Source organism: Miniopterus natalensis, chromosome 6 (assembly GCF_054644295.1).
Source record: "Miniopterus natalensis isolate mMinNat1 chromosome 6, mMinNat1.hap1, whole genome shotgun sequence".
NCBI classification, from domain to species: domain Eukaryota; kingdom Metazoa; phylum Chordata; class Mammalia; order Chiroptera; family Miniopteridae; genus Miniopterus; species Miniopterus natalensis.
In genome coordinates, this window is record NC_142086.1 from 6486365 (window position 1) to 6506247 (window position 19883).

Genomic DNA, 19883 nt, shown 5'->3' on the forward strand with positions numbered 1-19883 from the left:
GACCTAGAAGAATTAGAGTAATCTGTTAGGAAAAAATGTTGTTTTATCATTTCAGACTTTTGTGAATTAGTAATTTGTTACTCTTATTATGTAAACTGGAAGCACAGTTTTCTTTTAATGAGTTTTATGTATGTGAAATCACCTGATTTAAACATTCCAGTCCTGGTGGGCAGCCTGGTGGAAGAGGTGATGCTGGCACCCATGGCACCCTTGCAGGTCCACCTGGCTGTTTATGCGCTGGCTGGTGTTGGACAGGGAATCTCACTGAACCAGTACCTGAATAGCCAGACGGTGGGACTTTGTAGTCAGTCTTGAGGCCAGGACAGGCATCCTGGAGGCCAGGTTGGCCACTATATTCCGGACATCCTGAAATTTGAACAAGTAAAATAGATTGTATTTGGGCAGAAAAGTAGAAACATCAATACATTCAGAATTGCCCCAGTTATCTACACACTGAAATTTTAGCTCAAGAATACTGTTTTGACAAAGCTTAAGGTTTGTGTTTTTGTCTTTCAGCAAATTTTCTATTAAGTGCTTGTGGTTTCATACACACTCCTATTCTGAGGGTGGTGGAATGTGAATCACGTCAGCCTACAGCCTTACCACTACTGTAAAGAATTATATATAAATGTTAGAAACCTAAGGGAAAGAAAGAAAATCAACAGTGATCTAGAATCACCTACATAAATATTCTGGAATTCCTTAATGGAAAAGAGACTTGGCTTTGGGAAGAGGGCCCATGATAGAGACACTGAGCCAGTGTTTCCAGGACCAAAACACCCTACAAAAAATGATATTTTGGAATTCTAACAAATGCATCTCCTATATGTATAAAACTGGGGTCAGCTGTGCCCCCTCAAGGGATATTTGGCAAAATTTGGAGATGTTTTTCATTGTCACAATGGAAGGGGAAAGTGATACTGACCAGAGATGCTGCTAAATATCCTAAAATGCCCAAAACATAATCTTGAAGAAGATATTATAGTGCCACTATTTAGAAACCCTGGTATAGAGGCAAAGGTATGTCATTCCATCTAGTACTGTCCAGATGCTTGTCTGAGTTAACATTTGCAGGAAGTTTTAAACCATGGGGTAGTCCATTCCTGAGACCCTCTAAATGATACAAATCCACTGTGATATCAAGATTACAAATTTACATTTCACAATTTAGCACCCTCAGCTCTCTGGAAATACAATTTGAGAACCAAGGTAGGTAAAACCTTATCAAGGGCAAAACTGTATTAAGTACTTAGTAAGCACAGTGTATACCATGTGTACTCCATATTCCACGTGAATTTCACAAGTGTGTACTCCATATTCCACGTGAGTTTCACAAGCATGTACTTTATATTCCATGTGAATTTCACAAGTGTACATATGCCATGGGAATTTTGACTACGATGAAGCCTCATAAACTTATCTGTAGAGTGCACAGAGTGCTAATTCCATAGCAATGGAATATAATTTTAAAGTACTGTGCTCCACAATATTTTATAAGTAAAGGCTATGCAAAAATTAACTTAGAATATGCAATTTGTAAAAACCCTTAATGGAACACTGATGAAAAATGCATACACTATTAAAAAGTACAAATAAGAAGAGAGCTTAAACCTTATACTGATGTCTTTCTTTTTTTCTAAAAAAAAAAAAAAAAAAAAAAAAAGGTTGTCTTTTTTTATCCTTACTCAAGGATAGGTTTATTGATTTGAGAGAGAGAGAAATATTGATGTGAGAAAAATATTGACCAGATGCTTCCCAGACACGCGCTGACATGAGATCAGCTTGCAACCCAGGGAGGTGCCCTGACTGGAATCGAACCTACAACCTTTTGGTGTATGGGACAAGGCTACAACCAGCAGAGACACCCAGCCAGGGCACTGACACTGATGTCTTTTAAATACTACAGCTTTTATAATTCATTTCTTCTACAATGAACAAATATTTACAGATGGTCTATAATCTGGCCGTTCTAGAATCACAGGATACAGCTATCCACAAGGCAGCCTGCTCTCATGGGGCTTACAGGCAATTTCTGGGATTCAGAAAATAAATTTTAAAAATAAAATTTCAGATTGAACTGGTGGAGAAAATACATGGGGAGAGGGAAAGGTATCAACTAGTTACTTTTAAATAGATAAAGTTTAAGTTGAGAGCTAAAAGATGAGAAGGGAAAAGCTTTGTGTGACGATCCAGTGAGAAATGTTGTAGGAGGAAGGAAACTAAATTGAAAAATCCCCACTTAGGGGTGCACTTGGCATGTCTGAGAGAGGACCATCCTCAGGGAGAGAAAGACTAGAAATGGCTGTCAGTAAAGAAAGGAGCGGTTCACCTAGGGAAGCCCTTAATAAGGAATTTGGATTCTACTCCAAGTGTGACTCACAGGCAGTAGAGGATTTCGAGCAGAAGAGGGAGTCAGTTCCCTGATCTGATTCATATCTGAAGACGTTTTAGGAGTGCTGAGCACTGGGATTGAAAATGAGAAGTGCAGATAAAAACCCCTGCCTTCATTGCCTAGTGGGAGAGAGAACTTGATATTCACCCTTACTGTAAGGAGATACACCACTGTGATTAACTAATGGGTAGAATCATAGATAAGTCATTTGAAGGAGGGACCGGCGCTATGACTATATTTGCCATAGGAAGGTGTTTGGATAGGAGAGGGAAAGGGATGGAGTTGGGACAGCTTCCCTGAGGGCCCAGGGACGAAAGGAGGTGAGTAGGCTGGTGGCACAGTAAGAGCACTTCAGAGAAGCTCTGGCAAAGTAACAAACTCGGGGCCTTTCAGATCAGAGGAAAAGGCCTGCCTACCCGAACAGTAGAGCCAGGTTTAAGAGGCACTTAAAGGGAAGGCCTGGAGCTGCTGATTTAGACTTTCTGCTATGTCATCTCTAAGAGTTTTAGTTTCACAGTTTACATTTAGATCTGTAATTAATTTAGGCTTAATTATTCTAAGGGTGTAAAGTCTGTATCTAGATTCATTTTTTTGCATGTGGATTTCTAGCTGTTCCAGCACCATTTGTTGTAAAGACTATCTTTGCTCCATTGTATTGCCTTTGTTCCTTTGTCAAATACCAATAGGCAATATTTATGATGCCTCGTTTTGGGCTCTCTGTATTACATTGATTTTCTCATCTATTCTGTCACCAATACCACACTGTCTTGATTACTGTAACTGTGTAAGTACATCTTGTTAGGTTAGCATCAGTTCTTTAACACCGTTCTCAGGATTTTGTTCTTGATATTTTTTCCTAATCTGTATTGTTTTCCTACTCTGTATTGTTTTTCTCTTTAGAATGTTAATTTTTAAAAACAGAGATCTTATATTACATGCTGATTAATATCCATCTTATTTAGAATTTTCTTGATAGGAAAAAATCGAGAGCATAATGATTAGTATTTATTTAAATCTATGTACTTAATTATGTTATGAAATATATCAGGAGATCTGAGAATTTTATTACAGTGAAATAACACATTAACTTTATTATCTGTTAATTAGTATGATTTGAATAATCTTTATGTATATAAAATGCACTAGAAGAGGAAAAACCAATCTGGATGAAATGTGATATAAATTACATATTTCCCAAAAGGCTGGCATTTCTTAGGTTTCCCTTAGATTTTTTTTTTTTTAAAGGGAAAAGTAGCTCTAGTGGATATTTGTGTATATCTCCTGAAATACTGAACTAGGCACTGGATTGTGGAACACAAACAAATACAAAGCAAATTACATCCTTTCAAAAACTAAATAAAGCATATGATAACTTATTAACAGAATTACCAAATGGGGGGAAACTAAACAAAGCAAATTACTTACTTTGATCATCCATGATTTAGAGTTCTGAAAAGGAAGATCTGCTATTAATAGATTATCTACAAATGTATAGGTCAAATATGACTGCTGAAACAAGATACTCTGAAACTATATAGTCCCACACATGGTATATTTCTCTTTATTCTTCTTATCTATACATATCTGGCATTTAAAGCCTTTTGGCTGACCCATTCTCATTGCTATGTTTTTTAGTAGGACTTTAGAAGTTGTTGGTCAGCCCAGGATGGTGAATAATTTCTAAAAACCTGGGAGGAGAGGGCTCAATGAGGCAAAACGCCATGAAGAAATACTGTGAGTATAAGACCCCGATGGTAACTAAGTGAGAAACTAGAGCCTTCACAACTTACACAACCTACGGAGATGATCTAGGTGATCTAGCACCTAGCCGCAGGGCTGGGCTCCGGCAGGAGGAGAAAGGTTAGCAATCAGGTGGCACGACTGCAAAACTCTCTGAAATTCCGAGGCCTGTGGGTGTGTTCTGTCCAGCATGAGCAGTACATTTGTGTAGACCCCACCCCTGTTCTGTGCAGCCATCCATGATTTTAGCTAGAAAACCTACTCTCAGGTGTTGTAGGAGTAGCACCCTGACAAGCCAATGGAAACTTTGGGTTGCTTATTTTTACAGAAAACAAACAAACAGCCCAACAAAACATTGTGCTCAGTACTTCTGCCTTCCAGTGCCTTGATCCTGTCCTACCCTTTCCTGTGGAGGGAAAGACTACTTTTCCTATCTCTCCACTTTAACACTAACACCCATATGCTTGTTAATTACAATTAACAGATGACAAAAAACATCCGCTCCCTGTGCGTTTTATCCTGGACCCACACCCTAATATTAATTAGTCCTACCCCTCTCCTGCCTTGACTGCCCTTTACTAACTCTCCTTACTGTGTCATCACAGTGGTAAGTAGACGTCAACTATTCTCTCCATATGCTGGACTCAATCCCGGTTTCTCAAGAAGCAGCTACGTCCCTCCTCTTCGCTTCCAAACGATCAGCATGCGAGGCCCACCCCGTGCGCTAGGACCACGCGGGGAGATGGAAAACCAGCAAAAGTAAACACAGCACGACACGCCCTAAGTGCTGTCAGCGCGTCTGACGGCTGGGAGACAGCTGTGGGGCGCTAGCTTAGATGGGGCGTCGAGGAGGACGGGCCCCAGAGCGGAGGACGCGTATCTGGAGAGTGGGGGGCGCGCGTTCTCCACGGAGCTCCCCGCGCTGGGCCGAGGCTGCGGGCTCGTCTCCTTCCCGAGCCCACGGGTCCGCGGGCGCCCAGCGGGGGAGAGCGCGCGGCGGGCGGGCGGCGCCCAGGCGGTGCCCCAGCTGCGCCCCGAGGCCAGCAGCCTGCCCGGGACGCGGCCCCGCCGGCGGCTGACCCCAGGCCGGGGCACCGCCACGTCACTCCTTTAGTCCGGGGACAGCCCCGCGGGCCTGCGGGGGCTCGGTCCCCGGGACCCGGCTCCTCCACGCGCCCCTTTCCACCCAGGGCGGCGCCCCGGGTTTACAAACAGCCCTGTGTTAGCTCAGCTTTCACACTCCCCCGACTGTCATACACCCCGGGGTGGCAGCGAGAGGAGCTGCTGCTGCTACAAAAGGTCAAGGGGAAGGGGACCCCGACTCCCCTGACACGCGACACTAAGCGTCTGCCTGGCCAGCGCCGGAGTCGCCGGGCGCCGGCCCGGTCCCCCCACACCCCCTAGTATTTACTGTTCCCTCGTCCCCTCACCCCAGGGGCGGGCAGGTCCCCGGGCCCAGCCTCTCGCCCCGACTCGAGGCGCCCCGGCCGTGCTCAGGCGGGGAGCCCCGTCCCGCCGCCCCTGGCCTGGGGCACCCGTCCAGCCCGGGGCTGCGCCCTGGCTCCTCCGCGGGGCGGCTCCCCGCGGCCGTTGGGACCCCCGCGACGCAGACACAATGCCCCCCCGCCCCTCCCCCCGGGACCGGGGTGTGGGTGGGGCCTCGGGTCCCGCCCGGGGCCGCGGGGTCCCCGCCGGCCCTGCCGCTCGCGCTCTGGGCTCCGCGGCCCCGGCGGCGCCGCGCGGTCGTCCGCACCCGCGGGGCTGAGCGCCGGGAGCCGGGAGGCGGCGCCGGACGGTCGGGGAGCCGCGGGCCCGCCCCCCCGCCGGCCTGGCTCCGCCCCCCGGCCCCCGCCCCCACCCCCTTCTCCCGCCCCCCCGCCTGGCCCCCGGGGCGCGCGGCTGGGCGCTGAGCGCTGAGCGCGGCGCCGGCTCCTCCCGGGCCCCGGGCTCGCGCGCGCCCCGTCCCGCCTCCTTTCGGCTGAGTGACGGTTAACTTGCTGCAGAGACGGAAGGGCCAGAGGCGTAGAATGTTTACCTCTCTATACACCTTGTTAAAGTGTTCAATGACTTTTCTTTAAAACTCTTTTATTTACAAAAGTAACACAGGATCTTCCAAATAATAAAGCCTCGCGTGGAGAAAGAGTGAAAGGGACCCCTTCCTCCCCATTCCCGCGTTCGCCATGGGGTTCAGAGGGGTTTGGGGGTCACCGGGAGAGGGCAGTGGGCCTGGAGGGCCGGGCGGGAGGGAGAGCGCGGCGGAGGGAGCCGAGGCGGGGAAGGGGGACATCGGGGGCCCGGTGACCCTGTGCAGACCCTGGCCTCTGGGCAGGTGCAGTGCGGGAGCAACAGTATCCACATCAGGATTTTTAGGGGGATTAAGGCAGATGAAATATGTAAAGTTTTTAGAATGGCGCCTGCCACGGAATAAATACTCGGTAAATGTTATTATATTGTCAAAAGTTCAAAAGTAACAGAAGTAAAACCAACGATGCACTGAAGTAGTAATTACTAAGAGTTTATTGTGCAGACACCAAAACGACGGTTTGCAAACTGGGAGCGAAAACGACGGTTTGCAAACTGGGAGCGAAAACGACGGTTTGCAAACTGGGAGCGAAAACGACGGTTTGCAAACTGGGAGCGCTAGGAACAGCGCGGGATGCGGCTGGGCCCTGCTGACCAGCAGCCGCCAGCGCGAAGGCTGGGCCGTTTCTCCGTCGCGCGATGCGTTACACGGTGATGCCCCCTGCTGGCCTCACAGCAAGACTGGGAAACAGGTCAAGGTTTGCTGATGATTTCCAGATGCGTAAGTGAGAAACGACCTACGTGAAGTTAGGCTTGCAAAACTAAATTAAGTTTTACTTATACGACTAACCTGGTTTTGTCTGCTCAGGGAAAATTCAAGGCTGGTCTCCACTTTTTTTTTATTAATTTTAACAATATGTACATGTATATACGCATCTATATAGTGTCTTTTTTTGGTAAGTAGGATTATTTTATACAAACTATTTTGTGATGATGCATCTTGTAAATCTCTAGGCCTTTAATACAGAACTGTATCATTGATCTAATAACCTAGGTGTACTTTATCTTCAGTTTTTTGCTATTATAAATTATGCTGTAGTGATTGTCCTTGCACGTATCTTTTTGTACAAACTATAGAAAACATTCTATTCTTCTGCCAATAAAGTATGAGAATGGTTATTTTCCGCATCTCTCCAACTCCATATTATCAGTTACAATTACTTGAAAAATAGGTGTAGTCTTTAAATGTGGGTACAGTGTCGTTTTCCTATTGGCTCAATTTGTTATTTGCATAGTTATTTTGTTTGCTTATTCTATCATTTATTCAGAAGAATATTAAAACCTCAGCTGTAATTATGGATTTCTTTATTTCTTCTTGCTGAGATTTTTTCCCCTTCATGTATTTTGAGGTTATATGATTAGGCAAAACTTCAAAGTTGTATCTTTCTGGTGAATTGAACATTTATTATTATGAAGGGTTTCTCTTTCTAGTGTTTTCCCTACATTGTCTGTTTTGTCTGAAATTAATGCTTAGCTAATTTATATATACATATATATGTCATGTATACATACGTGTCATTTACACATATATGTCATATACACACGGGTATCCCCACTTTTTTCTAAGGTGCAGTGGTAAGATGTACTTTTTGAAAGTTTTCTTTTACCACTTCACTTTTACAAAAGACCTACATTAGTATCTGTTTTGATAACCAAAAGAAATCCAAAGAAGATTTTTGTTTTTACATAAAAAAGGCAAAAAGTTAGAATTTAGAATTTGTTTTGCAGCAGAGTGCACCTGGAGCAGCAAGAGTGACACCAAGTTTCTTCCCCAGAAACACACTCAGCACCTCAGCATGAAGCTGCCATAGCTTTGAATGGCGTCTGTGAGCACCTCATTTGTTTCGTGCACACTTACTGAGTTGTGTCCTAAGGCAATCATTTGTTTGCTTTATGCCATTTCTCCTTATGGAAGGTTTCGTAGGAACTCTCTCCTCCCGGGTGGATAGCAGGGGAAACTTATATTACAAGTACATATACATAGAAAGATAGATAGGTGCTCTCATCCAGCAACACATCAATAGGAGCAATTTTTTTCTGAATGGTGTTTACTTCTTTCTCATTTTATGAGGTGATAACTTTTTATGAGTCCAGATTTTAGTGGGGATGTTCTATTAGCTTTTTCTTCTTGATGGACCCTGAAATTTATTTTTGGTTTTAACATCAGTTTTCTTTATCTTGTGCTGCTATAACAGAACTCACAGACTGGGTGGATTAAACAACACATTATTTCCTACTGTTCTGGAGACCGGGAAGTTCAAGCTCAAGGTGTCAGCAGCTCTGTCTCCTGGTGAGGGCCCTCTTCCAGGCTTGCCGACAGCAGCCTTCTCACTGTGTCCTCACTTGGCAGAGAGAACTAACTCTTGTCTCTCTTCCACTTCTTACAGGAATTCAGAGATCATCACAATGCCCCACCCTCATGACCTCATCTAAATCTGAATACCGCCCGAAGGCCCCTCTTCAAATACCATCACATTGGGGCTTAAGGCTTTAACATGTAAAATTTGGGGAACACAAACATTTTAGTTCACGACATTTCTATGCAGCAAAATAGAAGCCCAAGGTCTCCAGGGCTTGCAGGAGCTTCTGCTTGGCCTTTTGCTTCCTGACTGTTGATCTTCTGCTGCAGAAGAGGTAGGAAAACTGTAGAGATCCGGTAGCTTCCTTTTTAAATTATTTTCCAACCTCTATTCCCTCAATGAATATTGTGTTTTTAAATCCTGAGACTTTTCTGTTCAGTTTTACACAAGAAGCCTTTGGCCCCTTGCTTAGTGTAATACACGGCATTGCCACATTTTCTCCACTCAGGTAGTGAACAAGAGTGGGTGATAGCTCTCGAGTGTAGACCTCCATGCACTCTTTATATTTACTGGTAATCTTTGAAATAAAACGAGAAATTTCATACCCTCTTTTTCTGGCGTCACTAGGCCCTCACCTCCGTGGGGATCGTGGTGGTGAATTGGGTATCTTTTTTCTTACATCCTTCTTTGAATGCCGTAGGTTGTGATTTTAAATGGTTTTCCAGACCATTTACCACATCTGCTGCTGCTGCTTTCCATTTTCTCAAATCCATTGAAGCCCTACTCCCTACTATGTGTCCTTGTGTTTTTGTCGTCACTGATGTAATGAAATGACAGCTCTGTTTTAACTGTCTTCACTTTCATTTTATTATGGCCTATGGAGAAAAGTACCATCTTTAATTAAAAAACAACTATAAACTATTACTTGCCTATCCAAAACTCAGTATCTGCTTTTACATGGTAAAGTAGTGGTCTTCACATTTTAGTGTGCATCTGAACCTTGTAAAACTCGATGTTCAGGGGCCCACCTCCAGGGTTTCTGACTCAGTCGGTCTGGTTGGGACTGAGAACTGGCCTTTTTAACAAGCTCCCGCATGATGCTGTTGACAATGTTCCCTGACCCTCAGTTTGAGAAGCACTTGGAAAAGGAATCATATTTTGTTCAGGTCTTGTGAGCAATGTGTTCGTGAAAGGAGTGTCCAAACCCAAAGGATGACTTTTCGTTAGTACACAGTCATAGTGACAGCAGCCTCTTTTGCCCAGGATTGGTACACGTGGTCGTGGTACCCAGATTTGGCTAAGGAAAAGTCTTCTTGAGGACTTCTAGGAGTTTCCTGCCTACTTGTTTATGTGTACATGTATGTGTGTACAAACACACACACATACATATATGTATGCATGCCTCCTTCGTATATGGCGGTGATATGTGGAATTTGACTGCCATCTTGAGGCCATGTGAGAACAAGTCTTGAGGATGGTACAACTGAATCGTGGAAAGAGCCCAAGTGACACTGATGAGCTGAGGACTGACCATGGGTTCACATAGTTGCGGATGACTTGTTATATGTAAAGGCTGGCTTGTGGCTATAGACTTGTCAAATATATTTATTTAAATTCTTCACCTGATTACAAGCTCAAAAGAAGCTAGGTCCTTATTGCTGTCCTCTTCTGTATGGTGGAGTTTATTCCCTTTTAATTTTAACCATAGCTGTAGCTCTTGTGATTCTGGCTTTTGTTTAAGGTATTTAAGGTAATTTTTACTCAAAAGCATTGTATCACTGACGATCTTAAATATATTTTGTTTAAAATCATTTTTACTACTGTTGTCTCAGTTTTCTTTTTTTGAAATTTATCTTTACTGTTGAAAGTATTACAAATATCTCCCTTTTTCCCCCATTGATTCCCTCCACCCTGCATCCACTGCCCCCCTCCCCAGGCCTTCTCCACACTATTGTCTGTGTCCATGCGTTATAAATATATGCATACAAGTTCTTTGTTTAATCTCTTTCCACTCACTCCCCCAGCCCCACCTTCTCTCTGAGATTTGTCAGTCTGTTCCAGGCCTCTATGTCTCTGTATCCATTTTATTCATCAGTTTATTTTGTTCATTAGATTCCACAAAGGAGTGAGATCATGTGATTGATATTTGTTGCTATCTGAATGGCTTATTTCACTCAGCATAATCCTCTCCAGGTCCATCCTTGCTGACCCAAAGGGTAAGAGATCCTTCTTATTTACAGCTGCATAGTATCCATGGTGTGAATATCCCACAGCTTTTTATCCACTCATCTACTGATGGGCACTTGGGCTGTTTCCGGACCTTAGCTATTGTAGATTGTGCTGCTATGAACATCGGGGTGCATAAGTTCTTTGTGATTAGTGTTTAGGGTTTCTTAGGATATATTCCTAGAAGTGGGATCACTGGGTCAAATGGCAGTTTCATTTTTAATTTTTGAGGACCCTCCATACTGTTTTCCATAGTGGCTGCACCAGTCTGCATTCCCACCAGCAGTGTACCAGGGTTCCCCTTTCCCCACACCCTCGCCAGTACTTGTCATTTGTTGATTTGTCAATGGCAGCCATTCTAACAGGTGTGAGGGGATACCACATTGTGGTTTTAATTTGCATCTCTCTGATGATTAGTGACTTTGAGCATTTTTTCATATGTTTCTTGGCCATCTGTATGTCCTCTTTGGAGAAGTGTCTATTCAGGTCCTTTGCACATTTTTTAATTGGACTGTTTTATCTTCTTTTTGTTAAGCCCTATAGGTTCCTCATATATTTTGGATATTAACCCTTTATCAGATGTATCATTGGCAAATATGTTCTCCCATACAGTGGGCTCCCTTTTCGTTTTATTGATGGTTTCCTTTGCTGTGTTGAAGCTTTTTATTTTGATGCAGTCCCATTTGTTTATTTTCTCCTTTGTTTCTCTTCCCCTAGGAGGTGTACCAGCAAGCATATTGCTACTAGAGATGTCTGTGATTTTGCTGCCTATGGTTTCTTCTAGGATTTTTATGGTTTCATGACTTACATTTAAGTCTTTTATCCATTTCGAGTTTATTCTCTTGTATGGTGTAAGTTGGTGGTCTAGTTTCATTTTGTTGCATGTTCCTGTCCAATTTTCCCAGCACCATTTATTGAAGAGAGTGTCTTTGCTCCATTGTATGCCCTTGACTCCTTTGTCAAACATTAATTGAGCATAATGACTTGGGTCAATTTCTGGGTCTCTGTTCTGTTCTATTGATCTATATGTTTGTTTTTGTGTCAGTACCAGGCTGTTTCGATTACAGTGGCTTTGTAATATAGTTTGATATTTGGTATTGTGATCCCTCCAACTTTGTTCTTCTTTCTCAAGATGGCTGTGGCTATTTGGGGCCTTTTTTGGTTTCATATAAATTTTTGGAGTGTTTGTTCTAGATTTGTGAAATATGCCATTGGTATTTTAATGGGGATTGCACTGACTTTATAGATTACTTTGGGTAGTAACATTTCAATGATGTTAATTCTGCCAATCCATGAACACGGTATATTCTTCCACTTTGTTATATCTTCCTTTATATCTTTTTGCAATGTCCTGAAGTTTTCTGAGTACAGGTTTTTAACCTCCTTGGTTAAGTTTATTCCTAAGTATCTTAATTTTTTTGTGGCAATGGTAAATGTAATTGTTCTTTTAGTTTCTCTTTCTGAGAGGTCATTATTGGTACATAAAAATACCATTGATTTCTGACTATTAATTTGTATCCTGCTACATCGTCAGATTCACTTATTAAATCTACTAGTTTTTTGGTAGAGTTTTTAAGGTTTTCTATGTACAATATCATGTCATCTGCAAATAATGACAGTTTTACTTCCTCCTTTCCAATTTGGATGCCTTTTATGTTTTCTTCTTGTCTGGTCACCGTGGATAGGACTTCCAACACTATGTTGAATAAGAGTGGTGAAAACAGACATTCCTCTCTTGTTCCCAATCTTAGGGAAAATGGTTTTAGATTTTGCCAACTGAGTATGATGTTGGCTGTAGGTTTGTCATATATGACCTTTATTATGTTGAGGTATGATCCCTCTAGCTCCACTTTGCTGAGAGTTTTTATCAAAAATGGGTGTTGGATTTTGTCGAACACTTTTTTTGTGTCTATTGATATGACCGTATGATTTTTGTCTTTCAGTGTGTTTATGTGATGTATCACATTTATTGATTTGTGAATATTGTACCAGCCTTGCATCCCTGGAATAAATCCCACTTGGTCATGATGTAGGATCTTTTTAATATATTGCTGGATCTGATTTGCTAATATTTTGTTGACAATTTTAGCATCTATGTTCATCAGGGATATTGGCCTATAATTCTCTTTCTTTGTAGTATCTTTATCTGGTTTTGGAATTAGGCTAATGCTGGCCTCATAAAAAGAGGTTGGAAGTGTTCCTTCCTCTTGGGTTTTTTTAAATCCTTACCTAAAGGTATTGTTTACATTGCTTTTCAGAGAGAGTGGGACAGAGAGAAAGAGAGAAACATTGATGTGAGACAGACACATTGATTGATTTCCTCCTGCACACACCCAGACCAGGGCCAGGGATAGAGGCTGCAACTGAGGTATGTGCTCTTGACTGCAATCAAGCCTGAGGGCCTACTTTCCAACCACTGATGCAAACTGGCTACGCCCTCTTGGATTTTTTGGAATAGTTTGAGGAGCATAGATGTTAAGTTTTTCTTTGAATGCTTGGTAAAACTCCCCTGTGAAGCTGTCCAGGCCAGGGCTTTTGTTTGCTGGGAGTTTTTCTATTACTGCTTTAATTTCATCATCTGTTATTGGTCCGTTCAGGTTCTTTGATTCTTCCAGATTCAGTTTGGGAAGATTTTATTTTTCTAGGAATTTGTCGATTTCGTCCACATCGACCAGCTTGTTTGCATATAGTTGTTCATAGTATTTCTGTGGTATCAGTTGTTATTTTGCCTTTTTTGTTTTTGATTTTGTTTATTTGGGTCCTCTCTCTTTGTTCCTTGATGAGTCGGGCTAAAGATTCATCAGTCTTGTTTATTTTTTTTAAAGAAACAGCTTTTAGTTTCACTGATCTTTTGTATTGATTTTTAAGTCTCTATGTCATTTATTTCTGCTCTGATCTTTATTATTTCCTTCCTTCCACTTACTTGGGGTTTTTCCTGTTGTTCTCTTTCTAAGTTTTTGAGCTGTAGGGTTAGATAGTTTATTAAAATTTTCCTTGTTTTTTGAGGTAGGCTTGTAGTGCTATGAAATTCCCTCTCAGGACTGCTTTTGTTGTGTTCTATAAATTTTAGGGTGTTGGGTGTTCATTTTCATTTGTTTCCGGGAAGTTTTTGATTTCTTTCTTGATCTCATTGGTAACCCATTCATTGTTTAATAACATGCTATTTAGACGCCATGTTTGGATGTTTTTGAGGGTTTTTACTATTAATTTCTATTTTTTAAAAAAATATATCTTTATTGATTTCAGAGAGGAAAGGAGAGGGAGAGAGAGAAGTAGAAACATCAATGATGAGAGAGTTGTCATTGATTGGCTGCCTCCTGCACGCGCTCCGCTGGGGATTGAGCCCGCAACCCAGGCATGTGCCCTAACCAAGAATCGAACCTTGACCTCCTGGATCCTAGGTCGATGCTCAACTGCTGAGCCATGCCCGGCCACTAGTGTTAATTTCTATTTTCAAGCACTTGTGGTCCAAAAAGATCCTTAATATGATGTAAATCTTTTAGAACTTGTAGAGATTTGTTTTGTGTCCTAACATGTGTTCTATCTTTGAGAATGTCCCATGTGCACTTGAGAAGAATGTATATTCTGCAGCTTTGGGGTGAAATGTCCTGTACATATCAATTAATTCCATCTGATCTAATGTGTCATTTAGAGTCACTGTTTCCTTGTTAAATATTTTTTCTGGAATAGTTATCCAGTGAAGTCAGTGGGGTGTTAAAGTCCCCTACTATGCTTGTATTGCTGTTGGTCTCTCCCTTAAAGTCCTCCAGAAGTTTTTAAAAATATATTTAGGTGCACCTATATTGAGTGCATATGAGTTTACCAGGGTTATATCCTCTTGTTGGATCAATCCCTTTAGTACTATGTAGTGACCTTTAATGCCGCTTGTAATGGCTTTTATTTTGAAATCTATTTTGTCAGATATGAATATTGTTACCCGAGCTGTCTTTCTTCATTTCCCTTTGCATTGAACAATTTTTTCCTTCCCTTCACTCTGATCCTGTGTGAGTCTTTTGTTCTGAGGTAGGTCTGTTGTAGACAACATATATTTGGGTCATATTTTCATATCTATTCAGCTACCTTATGTCTTTTAATTGGAGCATTTAATCCATTTACATTTAAAGTTATTATTGGTAGGTACTTATTTATTGCCATTTTAATTCTTTATGCCCATGTTTCTCATTCTCTTTATTTCAACTTATTATTATTTTTTAAATATATCTTTACTGATTTCAGAGAGAGGAAAGGAGAGGGAGAGAAAGAGATAGAAACATCAATGATGAGAGAGTCATTGATCGAGCCCACAACCTGGGCATGTGCCCTGACCAGGAATCAAACCCCAATCCCCTGGATCCCAGGTCGATGCTCAACCGCTGAGCCACGCCCTGCCGGGCTATTTCAACTTCTTATTACAACAGTCCCTTTAACATTTCTTGTAGTGCTGGTTTGGTGGTGATAAACTTCTTTAGTGTTTTGTTTTTTTTTTAGTCTGGGGAGCTCTTCATTTCACCATCTATTTTTGAATGATAGCCTTGCTGGACAGAGTAATCTTGGTTTCAGATCCTTGCTTTTCATTACCTTGAATACTTGATGCCATTCCCTTCCGGCCTGTAGAGCTTCTCATGAGAAGTCAGCTGACAGGCTTATGGGAGCTCCTTTGTAGGTAACAGCTTGCTTTTTTCTTGCTGCCTTTAATATTCTTTGTCTTGAATTACTGACTTTTTAATTATGATGTGTCTGGGCATGGGTCTTTTTGGGCTCTTCTTGCTTGGGACTCTCTGTGCCTCCTGGACTTGTGTGGCTTTTTCCTTCACCAGTTTAGGGAAGTTTTCTGCCATTATTTCTTCAAACAGATTCTCTAACCCTTGCTTATGTTTACATCTTCTGGAACTCCTATGATGCAAATATTGTTATGTATCATGTTGTCACACAGCTCCATTAAACTGTCCTGGTTTTTAATTTTATTTCTTTTTGGTTCTCTGATTGAGTGATTTTTTCTACCCTTCTTCCAATTCATTCATCTGATTTTCAGCTTCCCCTAATCTTCTGTTTATTCCTTTGAATGTATTCTTTATTTCTGCTATGTAATTCTTAATTTCCTTCATAGTTTGCATATCTTTTCTCATGCTGTTGAGCATCCTTACAATCAGTATTCTGAACTCTATATTTGATAAATTGCTTATCTCCATTTCATTTAGCTCTTATTCTGGAGAGTTCTCTTGTTCTTTCATTTGGGCTTTTTTTTTTGGTCTGCCCCTTTTGGCTACCTGTTTGGGTTTGTTTCTATGTGTTAGGTAGATCTCCTATGACTCCTAGTGTTTTATGGAAGGTCTTTGGTGCAGTCAATGTCAGACGCTGTTTGTGACTGGCCTTGAGTACCCTGTTTGGAGTTACCAACAATCTACAGCTTTTGGCTTCCTCTGCTGGGGCTGGGTGCATCTGGAAAGGACCAAGATGCATAGCATGGTCTGCTTTTCCAAACCCCAGATCAGGCAAAAACTCAAAGCACCCAGTGATCTGCCCTTGCCTGCAGACTGATTGCTATTCTTAGTTTCTTAATGAGTCTCAGGCTAGACCACAGCAAGGTGTAAACTCCTTAGGGTGGGGTGAGAGGTTTTTCAACAGGGTGGGGCAATTATTTCTCTCCGGGGCAAAAGCTTCCTGAATGTTAAAAGTCTGCTTGAGAAAGATGTCCTCTGCAGTAAGGGGGAATGACTCAGCACAGGAATCCATATAGCTTCCCTCTAATCTCTGTTCCCCTAGCCAGCAGTCCTAGATTCTCCTCACACAGCTACAGTCCGCTCTGCCCTCCTTCTGCCAGAGCCCAAGGTGACTGACTGGCTGCACATGAAACTTTGTGTGTTGGCCCTTAAAGAGGGTGCCGGCGTTTCCAGTCGCCTCTCCCTGGCAGAAACCCTGCTGGTCACAGCCAGATGTTATGTGGGCACCTTTCTCAGTTCTGATGCTCTGGGCTGGAGAGCTCAGCTTGGGGTTTAGACCCCAGAGTCCTCAGTGGGAATCCCCCACAGCTAAGCTATCTCTCTAGACCTTCAGCTGCTGCCGTGGGAGCCCAGCCAGCTCTCTTGTGCCTCCACACTTCCCACCAGTCTTTGTGTGGTCTCTGCTTTATATCCTGGGTTATGAGGGTGCTCCCCAGCTCGTCTTCAGCTGATTATTCAGGATGGTTTTTCTATATTTTAGTTGTAATTCCAGTTTGGTCCTGGAGAGTGTCAGTGTGGCTCCCACCTAATCCTCCTCCGTCTTGGAATCTCCTCAGTTTTCTTGTCCAGGCCAACTGCTATTTACCAATAGCTCTGAGTCCCACAGCCCCAAGGTGGAATTCTTATACTAGGCCTCATGGTAAGCAGTAGAAGGAAGTCCTGACATCTGGGTGCCTCAGATTCGTGTGAAGTAGTGCAGTTTTCTATTTTGAGAAAATAGGCTTAGTAGGGCACTTAAATTTTCCATTTAGATTACCAAACACAAATTCTTTAGTCTCCAACATTGGGCCATATACCTCAGGTGGCAAAATACTTCTCTTTTTAATCACCAGGTAAACCTGTGATCATCTTCTAATGCTGGCAGCACTAACAACCATAGCACTTCTGTGGTATACCACAGGCTTTGTGGCTGTTGTTACGTCAAGCTATAACAACCAAGTGGAAGTTTTCCCTTTTGTTTGGGTGGGGCTTTGCTTTACATCATCATATCAGGAACCGGGCTATGGGAAGGTAGTTGTCTTTAATGTATGGCTTTCATTTATGGAGAGACCTATTTTGAATTTGTTTGTGAAAATTCAGAATCCATTCTTTGGAGAAGAGTTGATTCCTTGAATAATCATAGAATTGGCTCAGTAAATTGGGATATAGAGAGACCTCAAAATAAGGGCATTATCCCCTGACAGAGTTATTCCTTTCTTTGCAAAATAATATTTTGAGGACTCTTCCAAAAATTGTCTACATAAAAGTCTTTATGAAAGAGATAGACCATTTTATTTTAAAAAGAGTACTCAGGAACTGTGAAATGGAACACATAGATACATAGATTCAGGAGACGTGCTTCAGCAATCCACCCCCCTACTCTCGCCCCCTTCTTGGAAAATTAAAACATCACTACTCATGTTACTTTCCTCAGGACCAGAGTACCCTGGTAGTTCAATTAGTCCAATTTAGGTGGCAAAATACTCCTCTTTTTAATGGTGAGGTAAACCTGTATTTGTTTCCTAATAGGGCATTCAGATACACCTCTTTCTTTCATTTCCACTTTCTCCATGCATCCTCATATCCCAATTTTTTGTTTGTTTAAAATTCTATGTGAAAATCTAATTTTATGTTTCCTATCTTAATTTAAAATTTTACTATCTTGTTTTCAACTCTTATCTCCCTCAAATATCCTTGTTATATTTTCCTACTCTTATTTTTTAGATTGTATTTTATGTCTCTGAAGTTGTAATTATAGGCTGTTTTCTCCGTTTTTTTTTTTTTTCCTGCTACCAGTAATTACTCTGTTTTTACCAAGTTTAGTTTTTTTGTTTGTGTTTGTCTCTCTTGTCTGAGGCCTTCCTTAAGTGTCTGAAATGGGAGAAAATATTTGCAAATCATACATCTGATAAGGGGTTAGTACCTAAAATATATAAATCACTCATGCAATTCAGTGGGAAAAAAACAATTGATTAAAAAATGGGCAGAGGATCTGTGTAAACATTTTTCCAAATAACACATACAAAAGGCCAATAGGTATATGAAAATGTACTCAACATCACTAAACATCAAGTAAATGCACGTCAAAGCCACAATGAGATATCACCTCACACCTATTAGAATGGTTATTTCAAAAAGATAAGAAATAACAAGTGTTGGCAAGGGGACCCTTGTGCACTGTTACTGGGAATGTTAATTGGTGCAGCCACTTTGAAAAACATTATGGAGATTGCTCAAAAAAATAGAACTAACCACATGATCTAGCATTCTAGTTTTGGGTGTTTTTTTTTTCTTTTTAAATCAAAATTTATTATCATATATTTTAAAATTAGCTTATTTTAAATTTAACAAATGATACAATAATACATTGTTTAAAAATTGCAGTACACTAATCAACCTGAAGTTCCCCTTTAAAAGAAAACCCCAGTCTCAGTCTCCTTCCAAGGTAAGTGCACCTATTAGACAGACTTTTTTTTTCTTTTTCTCTTTTTTGTTAATCCTTACACGAGGATAATTTCTCCATTGACTTTTAGAGAGAGTGGTAGGGAGGGAGGGGGAAGACGGGGAGAGAGAGAAACATCGATGTGAAAGAGACACATGGATTAGCTGCCTCCTGCACATGCCTCCAACTGGGGCCAGGGATCAAACCTGCAACCCAGATACATGCCCTGGACCAGGAATTGAACCAGTTACCCTTTGGGCTTTAACCGCTGAGCCACACCAGCCAGGGCACTAGCCACATTTTTAGATAATGTGTATGTTTATACATCCACAGAACAGTTCTGGGTATTTATCCAAAGGAACAAAATCATTATCTTTAAAAGATATGGGCATGTCCGTGTTTATTGCAGTGCTATTTATGGTAGCTAAGACATGAAAGCAGCTTAAATATCCATGGACAGATGAATGGGTATAAATGTTATGTGTATACAGGGTGGGGCAAGCATAGGTTTACAGCTGTAAGTATACTAAACAGAGTTTATTCTTTTATTGTCATTTATTATTGTATTATTTTCCATATGAACCCATGTAAACCTACTTTTGCTTCATCGTGTGTGTGTGTATAATTATTCAGCCATAAAAAAGAAGGCAATCCTACCATTTGCAACAACACGAATGAACCTTGAGGGCATTATGTTAATAGATAAAGGCAAGTATTATATGATCTCACTTATATGTAGTATCTAAACAAACAGAATTCATTGATAGAGAAAACAGATTGGTGATTGCCAGAGGTCATGGTTAGGGGATAGGACAAATAGGTGAAGGTGGAGCAATGTCACAAACTTCAAGTTATAACACAAGTCAGTCCCTGGGATGTAATGTACAGCATGGTGAGTACAGTTAATGATACTGTATTGTGTATATGGCAGTTCCCAGAGAATAAATCTGAAAAGTTCTCATCACAAAGAAAAATATTGTAATTATGTGAGGGGGTGTATG

The 19883-nt window shown here is 41.6% G+C and overlaps 1 protein-coding gene across 1 annotated transcript in view; it reads right to left on the reverse strand.

Moving 5' to 3' along the window:
- LOC107543807 (phospholipid scramblase 2-like) overlaps window positions 1-1340 on the reverse strand; it is a 48524-nt gene extending 47184 nt beyond the window's left edge. The window contains exons 1-2 of the mRNA XM_087818511.1: window positions 1250-1340; window positions 143-366 (exon numbers count right to left, since the gene is read on the reverse strand). Coding sequence (XP_087674637.1) covers window positions 143-366; window positions 1250-1340 — 315 coding nt within the window. The remainder of the gene's footprint in view (window positions 1-142; window positions 367-1249) is intronic.
- Window positions 1341-19883: the final 18543 nt, after the last annotated feature.